Source organism: Lontra canadensis, unplaced genomic scaffold (assembly GCF_010015895.1).
Source record: "Lontra canadensis isolate GAN:19392208 unplaced genomic scaffold, GSC_riverotter_1.0 scaffold48, whole genome shotgun sequence".
NCBI lineage: Eukaryota > Metazoa > Chordata > Mammalia > Carnivora > Mustelidae > Lontra > Lontra canadensis.
This window is the reverse complement of record NW_022631042.1, coordinates 3404665-3418101: the sequence shown is the minus strand read 5'-3', so window position 1 is coordinate 3418101 and position 13437 is coordinate 3404665. Positions and strand designations below refer to the sequence as shown.

The 13437-nt window shown below is 37.3% G+C and overlaps 1 protein-coding gene across 1 annotated transcript in view; it reads right to left on the bottom strand.

Annotated features, from left to right (window-relative positions):
• PCLO (piccolo presynaptic cytomatrix protein) overlaps positions 1-13437 on the bottom strand; it is a 397216-nt gene that overhangs the window by 173451 nt on the left and 210328 nt on the right. Inside the window, 1 exon segment of the mRNA XM_032873242.1 lies at positions 11195-13206. Coding sequence (XP_032729133.1) covers positions 11195-13206 — 2012 coding nt within the window.

The window sequence follows — 13437 nt, the reverse complement described above, 5'->3', positions numbered from 1 at the left end:
AAAAAATTAAATTTTTTAATAAAAATTAAGTGAGGCTAATGATAATGGTTTCAGAAGTAAGACACATTATATTTCTAAATTCTACATTTTTACTACAAAGGCACATTGATGTGTGAGTATACAGATATATTTCTTAATTAGTTTATGGCTTCATTTATCATTATGTTTTCTTGATTATTTTCTCAGGAGAAAACAAAATATTTTAAGCTACCGATGACCTCTTTTTTCTCTTCCTTTTAATCTCCCAACATCATTAGTATTAACTAAATTTAAAACCACTCTTTCTATAGTTACTACTTCAAAAATTTATTAGGGCAGCAAAATAGAAGGCTTGGTGACCAGTGAGCATAAAGAGAAACAAAGAAGTCATTTAAAAGCATTCACATAACCTAAAGGCAGTGAAAACATGATAGCATGAGAATTAAAATAACAGAATACTGGAAAATGAACATAGATACTGCGTATTTTCTCATTTAACTTTTACATGGTGTTTTTGGACTAGCACCCTGGATTCTAGGAACCATGATCTAAGGCTGATTCCTTCTTCAAGGGCAAAGCATCATTCACAGATCTACTAGGCCACTCTGAGACAATGACTATATTTCCTTCTCAGAAAATGTGTTAAATGCCTTATGTGGCGAATCTGAAGTAGAATAACAAAATTAATAAAAGTTTCCAAGAATTAACATGAAAACTTATCTGAACACAGAAATGTAAATAAAAAAAGTAAAATACACATTCTCCTTTTTCTTTTCAGCAATCTTTTTTTTAAACTTCCACATACTTCCTGGCATCAGATGGCTTGCTCCAAATGGAACCCACTGGATACGTGGAACTAACCTGGGGACCTGGCTTCCTCGAGGGTGGGGATAGGTCGTTGTACCTTAGGTTTTGCCCGGATTCATGGGTGCTTTACTAAAGCCATCACTACTCCAGCTAATCTTCCCAATTTAAAGCAAAGATGGACATGATCTGTTTTTAAATGGTATGATCACTTAACATCTATTTTTCTCCATCTGTAGGACTAGAGAATGGCATTTAGCATGTAGAAGCCCTTAATAAATACACCATGAGGGCGCTCAATGATTCACCAAATAGCATCTCCTTACTTAATATTGAAGTCACACAGATGTGCAAAGCAATCCTACAAACTAGGGTGGCCTTAGCTGTCCTAACAGCAGCACAAGGTGGCACATGTGCAATTATCAAAACAGAATGTTGTGTGTACATCTCAGATTATCACAAAAATGTCACAGGACTAAAAAAAAAAAACCAAAAAACTCCCACATACTGAATTTGGTAGTACTGCCTTCCTGAGAATTATTCCATATTGATAACAATTACTGATCCCAAAAGAGAGATGGTAGTGACTTCCAATGATTCTATAAAATATTTCCTTATTGGCAATCTTTCACAACAAAATTAACTCAATTTCAAATGATGTGAAGTGTAAATCTCTATGTTACGTTTCTGTACATGGTATACTGGAATTATGATTTACTTATGTGATATGTCTTCTACAGCACTAGATCACTAGCAATTTGAGGAATGACTCAATAACTATCAAAAGTCATGAAAAACATAATTACCATTTTAATATTGGTGTAAAGTGTCTACTAAATTATATTGGGATAAGAAAGGTATTTTGTGTTTAGACTCTTAAAAAGCCTAACCACAAAATCACAGAAATCTCTACTGCTTTTTGTTTCTCTCTCATTGATTATCCATCCTTGGGCCTAGACTACAACTTTGGAACATGACAATAAAATAGTTCAGAGTTGCTTTTCATCTACATATGTTTGCAATGAATTAAATATTTATTTTCATAAGTCCAAATCAGGTGAAATAGCTCCCCACAAATTAAAAAGCAAATTTTCTTTGTACAGTACTTGACCATGGTCCTTATTCCATATCAACTGCTGAACCATTTGATTCTTTGGGAAGACAACACTGTAAACAAGTGAGAAAAGGAGGCGGTCAAGTTAAAAAATTGGTAAGGAATATTTTACTCAGTCTTCTAGAAGATAAAATTCATGGGCTTATATAAATATGACAATATATTTACTAAATATTTACTAGACATTTTAAGAGGTTAACTTCTCTTTCCAATTCTCAATTCTATGCATTCCACTACATGAGAATAGTGGTATACTTGGATGGGTGATTGGGTACTTCTCCAAATGGGTAATTAATGGAACCTGAGCTTATTGAGTGCTCTGCATTTAAGTGGGCATTTATAGGCATCACCTCCTACCATAAAGGGAAGAACAGCAAAACCACCCGCAAAGGTTTTCCTAAATATAGCATTGTTTTTTCTGTTACAAACATTTCTCTTGTTTTAATACTTATGACACGCTGAAGAAATTCATGCACATTTATTCACTTCCAAAGCAAAATTAATATTGTGATGTCAAGTCTTTCACGAAGTATTATAAAATTCTCTACAATTAGCAGTAATTAGTACTTGCAGCATAGATTTCACAACAAGGTTCAAAGAAGTAAATGACTAAGCCATCTAAGTAGTTTCTAGTGTCTAGAATCTAGAAGATTCAGGTGTATGATTAGGGCTGAGCTTTATCGAAAAACAAACAACGGGGACTTGCCTAGCTCCTGTCATGCTAAAATATACTACCTAATAGATCAGAAATTAAAACGTGGTTCAACTTACTATGAGCAATTTATTCATGTATCTAGAATAGCTTAATAAACAGCCCAAACAATGTTTATGTATATATAATTTTTCATAAAGATATATAATCAGCCACTAGAGGAGAAGGGAGAGACAAGCATAATCACCTTCTGTTACAAATCTTCTATTTCTGTTGAATTTTTGTTTCCTCAAGAGGAAAAAAACTCAGTTTTTATTTGCCATTTCATAAAATTATTTTGACCAAAAAAATTCTGCAAAAGCTGTTCTGTAAAATCTAGCTTAACGGTTTCTTATACTGTTTTCAAGCATCAAGGTTGAACTTTTCGACTGTTTTAATTTGAATCCCTTGCACCTTCCTCTTGAGGTTAAAATAAAATATATTTCTTAAAAAAATCCTGTTGTTGTTCATAGTTTCAGCCTAAATAAACTGAGGTAGTTTAAACTAGTCAGTTCATTGAACTCTCTTTACCTCATCACACTTGTTCTAGTGCTCTCCTAATTCAAATTCTACACATAATTCACGATACAGAACAGTACCAAAAAGAAAATGCTATTAAATCCAGGGCTTCATTTGATGCAAATAGAATTAATCTAGGGCTGGGGATGGAACTTCAGGTTCCTCATCTTTAGCCTCTGTCATAAAATAAACATAAGGCCTACAGAAAATAAGTGGGTTAGATCTCAACCACGCAACTGCATGTGAAAATAATGTATTAGTTATATGAGGCCAGAAAAGCATGAAGTTTTTATGTATGTATATTGTATATATGGACATATATACATATACACCTATTAGAAACATAGGCAGTAGTCCTCCCTTTTCTATGGGATACATGTTCCAAGACCCTCAGTGGACACCTGAGACCATGGAGAGTACCAAACACTATAAACTGTTCTTTCCTCTAGCTACATATCTGTGACAAAATTTAATTTGTAACGTAGTGATCTGAAGGGGCACATGCACCTGAATGTTTATAGCAGCAATGTCTACAACAGCCAAACTATGGAAAGAACCTAGATGTCTATCAACAGATGAATAGATAAAGAAGATGTGGTATATATACACAATGGAATACTATGCAGCCATCAAAAGAAATGAAATCTTGCCATTTGTGACGACGTGGATGGAACTAGAGGGTATCATGCTTAGCAAAATAAGTCAATCGGAGAAAGACAACTATCATATGATCTCCCTGATATGAGGAAGTGGAGATGCAACATGGGGGGAGCTTAGGGGGTAGAAGAAGAATAAATGAAACAAGATGGAATTGGGAGGGAGATAAACCATAAGTGACTCTTAATCTCACAAAACAAACTGAGGGTTGCTGGGGGGAGGGGGGTGGGGTTATGGACACTGGGGAGGGTATGTGCTATGGTGAGTGCTGTGAAGTGTGTAAACCTGGCGATTCATAGACCTGTACCCCTGGGGATAAAAATACATTATATGTTATTAAAAAAATAAATAAATTAAAATGTGCAAAAAAATTTAATTTGTAAGTTAAAGAAATTAATGACAGTAATAAAAGAGAGCAATTACAACAATATACTATAATAAAAGTTATGTGAGGGGCACCTGGGTGGCTTAGTGAGTTAAGCCTCTGCCTTTGGCTCAAGTCATGATCTCAGGGTCCTGGGATAGAGCCCTGCATTGGGCTCTCTGCTCAGTGGGGAGCCTGCTTCCCCCTTCTCTCTGCCTGCCTCTCTGCCTACTTGTGATCTCTGTCTGTCAAATAAATAAAATCTTAAAAAAAAAAAAAGTTATGTGAATGTGGTCTCTTTTTCCCTCTCTCTCAAAATATCTTACTGTACTCTACTCATCCTTCTTGTGATGATGCTAGATGACAAAATGCCTATATGACGGGATAAAGTGAGGTGAATGACAGAGCATTAGCCTGCTATTGACCTTCTGATAATACTTCAGGAGGATCATCTGCTTCCAGACTGTGGTTGACTATTGAAACTGAAGCCATTGAAAGCAAAACCATGGATAAGGAGGGATTTCTGTGTTCTGATGTTGAATATGATGATGACAAATGTCACACAACTACTAGGATACATTGTGATGCCTCTATATACCGTATACCTCAAATTATAAAATCAAATTTCCAAATTTTTGTATTATAGCTATTTTAGTTGTTTCCTAATTTTTTCCAAAGTTAATGCAGATGAGACAATCGTAAATAATCAGTAATTTTTAGAAATTCCTACAAATATGCAAAAGTGCTTGTGTGTATGTTAGGAAGGGATGTATTTGGCAGAATATGTATGCAGCTGCACTACGGAGTCAGTTACAAATTGCACAACTGTCCAAAAGAGAGTGTAGTGAATTGATCAGAAACTAATATTACAGTAATATACTTAAGAAGCTAATTAATGTTAAATAATTCTCTATGCTTTTAAACGGGGTCAATAATAATCAATGCTCTATTAATACATAACTCCCTTGTGTTAAACTGGCATGTCCAGATATTTAAGTGGCACATTTTAAGTGTTTCTTGTAATTACGCTCATTTGCCTATTTTGAAATGTAGACATCTGTTTAAGGATACTATAAATGATCTGATTTTTTTTTTCTCCTTCAGTCTAAACAGCTTTGTTTTCAAATCAATCCTTACATATGGACTACAGCAATTTTAACTACTTAACACTAAATTGATGAGATTAACTTAAAAACTTTCTGGTTTTCACTCACTGACATTTATGTGTATGCGTGTATATATATATATACATAAAATATAGAAATAAAATGTAATCTGTGATATATAATGTATATATGTAATATGTATACGTACACACATTAGTTTTATTTTTATATCCTAACAATTAACTCCCATAAATTATTTTATTGTCATTTATTTTAGAAAACACCTTAAAATAGTATTTCCTATTTCAATTTTAAAACAGCTACATTTTCAAGTGCAAGATTTTAATCATAAAGAAGTATCATGAGAAAAATACATTAGTAATGAAAAAAGAGCTACAGAAAGAATAATTATGATTTATAAAGCCAATCTTTAATACCTGACTAATCTTTACTGACACACATAAATACCAGCATTATAAAACAGGTAATTTCATCAAAGTCAGTTTTGACAGACTGATTTACCTTGTTTTTCAAAAAGAGTAATAAAAAGCAACCCCTATTAATTATTAATTTTTAAATCATACTTGGCCATCACAGTCATTATTTCTTAATTCCGTATATTCTGACAGAAATAAAATTGACAGAAATAAAAATTTTTACTTTAGGTTATGGAAATTACTTTCAGAAATACATATTAAAGGGTTCCAAAAATCTTAAAAATAGCTATCAAAACAGCAATCAGTGAAGCAAAACATATTCTTGTAAAAATCAGCTCATGAATTACCATCTGCTTTGCAATAGGATCCTGGCTTAAAGTCTAGAATAAAAAGATTTTAGTAGGGAGTTTTCCTTATTATTCAAAAAGCTCTACACTTGTTCATTAAGTCTAAGGGTAAGAAAAAACAGCTTTAACACTCAGCCTAGGATTTTTAAGGCACACAGAGGTGATATCATTTGAAATGCAGCTTATTTTAGTGCAGAGAGTGGTATGTATCATCACTGGCAAACTGTGCTATTTCTGAAATACATGTCTTTTTTTAAAGAAATCACTCAAAAATGCTATTTTTTAAGATCAAGAAATCTGAGTGAATTAGACCCCTTCTAGCACCAAACAGATTCTTTGAATATACAATATATTTCTCCCAGTGGATGATGTCACTTTCTCCCCTATGCTATATTAACTTTCCTTGCTGAAGTTATTCATGTGAAGCAATGATGTAAATCAATCTCACTGTATAGAAGAAAGATAAAGGGCATGCGGAGCACATTTTGGTGCTCTGGTTTATTTATCCAGAGAAGTAAATTTAAAATGGTCATATAGAGAACAGGACTCTGATACTTCTAGAGAAGAGACATTATATATTCCACAGAATACGAAAGCTACGCAGTTACTAGGAGATTTGAGAATTATTCGCACCAAATCAGAAAGTAAAGCTCTTCACTGACAGTTGGCAAATCCGTGATGAGGACATACAGATGTCAAATGTCAACCTAGGGAGACAGCATCAACGTGACTAGGACCTACAGTTGCTAGACTTAGTGATGGGAAGGTGGTAAAGGTTACCTCATTTACTCAAATTGTAATTTACTCAAATTACATATGTCATTTTACTGACAATTATTGGATCATCCTCTACCACTTTCTACCTATTTTTAACTATTTGGCTTCCATTAAGCATTCTAGTTGAAGAAGCGTTTCACTAATGAAAGTGAGAAAATCATTGCATACATACTACCTTTCATTAGACAGTATACTTCTTCTTGTGCTCTTTCTCAACCGTTATGAAAATACATCATTATCAAGTCACATCTGGGTAGTGAGCTTAACCTCATGGGAAGGAATACACGTTGCCTTTGTTTCTGTTCTATCTCTTGAGAATTTTCCTGGGGCGCAAACTGAAGGACGAAAGGAAAAAGGCAGGAATTTTCTTTCCATCTTTACTTAGAGTTAAAAATTTATATTTGTCAAAGGAAGTAGGCTACAAGACAAAACTGGTTACATAATCTTTTTTTTAAGATTTGATTTATTTACTTGAAACAGAGAGAGAGTGTGCATTGGAGAGAGAGAGAGCACGAGTGAGGTGAGGAGCAGAAAGAGAAGCAGGCTCTCTTCTGGCTCTCTTGTGGGGTTTGATCCCAGGACTCCGGGATCATGACCTGAGCTGAAGGCAGATGCTTAGCCAACTGGTGCCCTGGTTACATAAATGTTATCAGAAAATAGATTTTGGCTTTGAGGCTATGACTTTGATGCCAGAATGACAGGGTCTACAAAAGGGACAGAGTTCACTCTTACAGACATTGGGGAACATTACATAACTAAATAAAATTATCTCAGATAATTCCCTGCTTCGGTTATGTACATTGTGCACATTATTTTGTGATTCTTATGTTAATTAGTGCTAATTTTAATTAATTCAGTAGATAAGACATCCTAGGGCTTAGCAGGAACTCAAAGTGTCAGTGAAACACTAACAAGACACTAACCATGCTTCTGCCTTAGAATTCCTGTGTCAAAGATGTGACCCAAGTTCCATGATGGAAAAACTGTAAGTGAGTTAAAGGATCTCATGCCACCTAGTTGAATTCCTATGGGGTAGCAACAGAATAAAATTTAAATCTCTAATGTTCTAAATTGCAACATTAAGATAAATGTTCTGAAACTCCAGGATGGAAGATATGACCCGTAAGGAAGAATTCTGTAATAATTAAAGTGCTCCAAGAAGTTTCTGAGATAGTGAGACAAAATAGTGAATATAGAAAGAGGACCAAAATCAAACCAACCAACCAAAAAACAGTCCACATTTGCCTGTAAAGAAACAAAAAGTACAACACAGTGCTTTACTATTATTATTGTTATTATTATTATTACTTATTTTTAGAGAGAGAGAGAGAGAGAGCACGTGCAGCCTAGGGAGGCAGAGGGAAAGGGAGAGAGAGAGAATCCCAAGCAGACTCCACAATCAGCATGAAGCCTGATGTGGGGCTCGATCTCAGGACTATGAGATCATGACTGAGCCGAAATCAAGAATCCTGCATTTAACCAACTGACCCGTTCAGGTGTTCCAGGAAGATTTATTTAGAGAATGAGGTAAGGGAAGCCTCTCTGTGGTAGTAAAACTTAAGAAGAAACCTGTACATGGGAATGAGCCAGGCAAAGATTTGAGAAGAGAGAGAGATCCCAACACAGGGCTGGGATGGGGATGAGGCTGGCACATCCAGCAAATGGCAAGGTCAGTGGTTAGAGCAGAGCGAGAGGAGGGGCTAAATGTGGGGAGTGAACAGTGAAGTTATGAGGCAGGTAGAGAAGAGATTGCATGGGTCCCTAAAAAGAAATTTCTGAGATATTTCAAATTTGACGAGGACTGCTGGAGAGTTTAAGCCGTGGAGTGTGTGATATAATCTGGCATACATTTTAGAAAATCACCTTAGGTTTAGTTTAGAGAAATGACAGTCAAGAAAGCACAAGTTGGGGGAGTCCAGGGGCTAGCAAACAGCGTAAAGAAAAAAAAAAAAAAAGATGGTGCCTTTAATGGCCATGGGAAGGAATCCAAACTGTAACTCAGCAAAGAGATGCCCTGTGACATGTTCTTTACTACTTATCCAGTTTCATTTACAGTAAACTTCTTCCTCCCCTTTGTTTTCTATCTGTTCATTAGTCTGAACCTTTGTATATTGTGTTCCCTCTATTTCGGGGGACCTCCTTTTTGTCTTCATGGTCCCACAGAGACGTCACCCTCATGTTTCAGAACCTCCTCTTCAAAACACTTTCTGACACTTCCAAAAAAAGGAGATCTCACCACAGAATCCCATATAGGATAGAACTTCTCTTTTATGCTATCTTACAATATCCTATTTTATGCTATGTTGTCTCAATGGCTACTGAACGGTGTGATTCTTTTCAACTTCACTAGTCTGAGAAAATTAACAGTATATAAACTACTGAGATAAACTTCTTAAACCCATATCACTATGAATATCTCTTAGATTATTCTTTTCAGTACAACCAACTCTTACAGTAAAGAAATTTAGTTTTTAAAACAGACTCAAAGTATGTCTAGAAATGGGTAAAGGAAGCAATTATAAAATTCACATATTAGAATCAAAGTATCTGAAGTGCCAAAAACATTGCCTGTATACAAAAATGGTCTACTTTGTGCATGAAATAAAACAGTATCTTTGAGATAGCATACAATTCTTCCATATTAAAGCACTGAGGTGGACCAATTTAAAAAAGGAACTACTAAATTGTGCTTCAAGGCTCAATCCACCTAGGATTTTTCGGCTCAGAAACTGAGTAATTCTACCCATCTTCTTTTGTGATTAGATGGTTAATCAATATCATTACCTGTAATAGAACCCACATAAATCGTTGTATCTTTCATTTCACACTTCCAAATCTGAAGTGAATAGTGTGAAAAAAAAAATACAACTTCAACCTCTTCTTTAACCTAGTTCATATGAATAAAGATACATATATTAAGTAAATGATCAATACATCAATTGGAAATGCCTGTTCTTTCTAAGGACACAAACCATAAATATTACTTTAAAGTCCTATCAAAAACCACATTTTCCAAGCAACTCTTCAGGTGAATTTATATGCCACTGCTATAAAAATAAATACCTATACATAGAGCTCAGTTGCTTCTCACAATAGATTTAATTCTAGAAACAAAGCCATAGGAAAAAAATGCTCTGTAAATTGAATGAAATCTCAATGCACCAGTGGTTTCCTGACTTAACAGTTCTGACCTCTGTCCACCACGTGAAGACAATTTTACTTTCAGGACATGGTGTTTGAGAAAATACATAATAACAAAATGTCATCATGAAACTAGAAAACAGACATGAATTTGTAATTTTTAAAATATGCCCATCAAGTTGTCTATATACCTATAAATAGGCCTGTAGTCATATTTAATGGCATACTTTTCAGCCCACAGCCAACGTTTAATACACATAGGCCAGTGGAAATATAGCAAATGTCTCAGAAAAACCTATTTAGAAGCTTCAGGGTTTGAAGACCTAGAATTCACAAACCAGTAAATTAAAGAGAACTTTTAATTTGAACATTTTATATTAAATTGAACCGCCATGTTTATCAACAGCCTACTGTTATATATTAGATTTTTAAAGTAGGATACATGTATTTCTATACCTGATTATTAACATTTCGGATTAGCTCAGCTAGAGAGATCTTCACAAATGTGTCCAAAATACCTATATATGTTCTTTCTCCTTTTAAGCATGTCTATGCATTTTTTAAATAATTAATCACTATTATTCAAAGAAACATAAGAACTCTTTTTCCTTTTGCAAGCGCTGAGACTAAGGCTTACCTGAGGTTAGATTAAGAAAGTTGGGAGAAACTAAACAAGCATGGATGAACTATGCAATTAAATTACATTTTCATTTGCCAGCCCTAGAAATGCTCTCTTTTGAGAAATAAATGTTCTAAGCCCTTTTATGAAAATATTCTGGCCTGAGGAAGACGAAACTGCTTGGACGATCTTCAAGGAACCCCCCACTAACAATTTCCAGTACCCATGGGTCTAAATTTAGGGCCATCCTTTAACTTCTCTGTTTATGTTCAGTATTTATTCCATCATACCTGAATATGAATATTAATTATACTTGCTGAAAGCAGAGTCTACAACTGACACTTGGGAGATTTCAAGATTAGAAGCAAACTTTCAATCTCAGTAAATCATAAAGGAATACACTTCTTTCTCATTTTGCCTCACCTAAGATGTTGTTTGCTTGCTTGCTTTTTTCTTTCTTTTTTTGGTATTTCTAACTGGATGCATACATTTTCTATTTGTTCCCACATTTCTAATGCAACAGAAGTTGTAGTACTAGGTTTCGGAGATACCGGGAGCCTCATTGCCTTCTCAAGTCTGCAAACACATGGTTAACATCAACTCATCTATTGTCTTCTAACTGAAAAGAATCACTCTTACCGTGTAGCCCTCGGTATACTGAAAAGGAGCCCTGGAACTTTCATCTGCTGTTGGACTCAGAGGCTTGGGGTCAGACATGGACCGCTGCATCATCTTGGCTGTCTTAGGACTTGCGGGGGGCACTTTAGCCATATCTGGATGCAGTACTTTCTGTGGACTTATATCATCAGGGAGGGGTTTTTCATAAGGTACAAAGGCTGATTCTAAGGCTTTGCCTGGTGAAAGTGGTGAGATGGGTGAATAAAGGACTTTTGGAGATTTGGGTGGGGAAGGAGCCAGCTGTAATGTGGAATCTGCCCGAAGGTGAGATGAGTAACCAATCTCTAAAGGTGTTGGGCGTTTCTTGTCTTTGGGTGGAGATGTGGCACTCAGATATGGAGGACTCTGTGTGTCTGATTCTGCTTCTGTTTGACATCCTAAACTGCCCCCTTTGTAAGTCTTTTCAGGTGCTGAAATGTGTTTAATTATTTCTACCTTGGCATCCACGCGCGCCCGTATGGACGGTGTTCTTATGGTTCCAACGGGTTCAGTCTGCACAGATATCTCTGCTACTGTTTGGACTGCTATACTGGAGACTTTGGAGACCAGGGGTTTGGTCTTGTCGGCCTCCGCGGTGCTGTCACCGTACTTGCCGGCGCGAGCTTTCCTCCTTGCTCTGGTAGGCACATCCCACTCGTCCTGATCTTCATCGTCGGTCTGGACGCTCGTATCGACACTCTTCTTGGTTCTCCTCCTCCTGCTCACGTAACTCCGATCCGCGGCGTCCTCGTCGTCGGTCTGCACGCCGCTGTCCATGATCTTTTTAAAGCAGCGGGGATCGTCAGAGTCCCCCACCTCGTCATACTGGCCACGGGCTTTGGCTGCAGAGCTTCTCTTTTTGGGCGGTTTCTCATCTTTTACCACCACGTCCGTCAGAGGTATCTCTGAGACGGTACTCAGGATGCCAGGTGGGGCGATGTACTGAGTAACACCGTCAGACTGAACCGTGTACCACCCTTGGCTCTGCGGGATCTCAATGGCCACGACGGCGGATGCGGTGGTGGTTGCATCCTCAGTGGCCCAAAACGGACTGCCTTCTGGGGCGGCATACTGACCTTCCAAAACTGCCTGCTCCGTCGTGGTCTGTGGAGAAGCAGTTCCAGAAGGGTCGTAGTTATACTGGTAGATCTGGCGAATCTTCTGCTCTTCCAGCTGCTGGTGAAGCTGTTGCTGCAGCTGCTGGATCTGCTCCAGCTGCAACTGCTGCTGAGCTAGCGTCTCCTGCCTCATCATGAACTGGGCTTGCCGCTCTTCTTCCTGCTGGTAGAGAAGGTGTTGCTTCATAGACTGCAGCTCCTCCAGCTTTTTTTGAACCATGATCTTTTCTTGTTCCCGGAACCTCTGAATTTCCTGACGTTCCCACTCCAGTTCCTCAGCAAAACGCTGCTGCTTAATTTTCTCCAGTTCCAAGAGCTCACGCTCCAAGTCGAGCTGCTGCTGTTGTTTATCTTCTTCAGGGACGATTAAAATAGCGCTTTCATCTCCCACCACTTCAGAAAACACTTCCGAGGCTGTGGTTAAAGTGGGCACTGAGTCTATTGTCTCAGCAGCAAGCGTTTCCATTGTAAGAGTCTGCAAACTGGCATTGATATCAATACCGGTTGCCGCAATGTCTGTTTCAGATGCACCTGTTGTTAGGAAATATGATCTAGGCATTGGCTGGCTCTGGTGCAGGGCGGATAATGGCGTCACTGTGTCAGCTGTGTGCACACCAGACAAATCCCTCACCGTGGTGCTGAATATGGAGCCAGGTTGTGTGGTGATAGCAAATGTGGAGGGAATTGGAGTGGCTACTGAAGAATAGACAACACCATTAGATGACCTCAAAACGCTCCCCACACCATACGGGGATCCTGGAGGTGGAGTCATTCTGGCTGTGGAATACTGTGGGGTACTAATCCCAACTTCTGAAATGACTTGCCGTGTTTCGGGATATGGACCTGTGGTCTTGCTTGAGTAATCCATTACCTCACCTGAAATACAGGGTAGAGTTATAGTCCAGTTCTTAGAATGAGTGATGCTTTTTGGGGTTGAAAGCCCTCTCAATCTTGACGAACATAATGAATGGGGCTGCATGCAAATCCACAGGTTAACCTAATCAGATGTGGAATCAAAGCGATGTTGAACATGCAGGCACATGCGGGTGACTTTGGGCAGAACAAATTAAAAAAATGAAGGAACAAAAGTGCACGTGTACTTTGAAA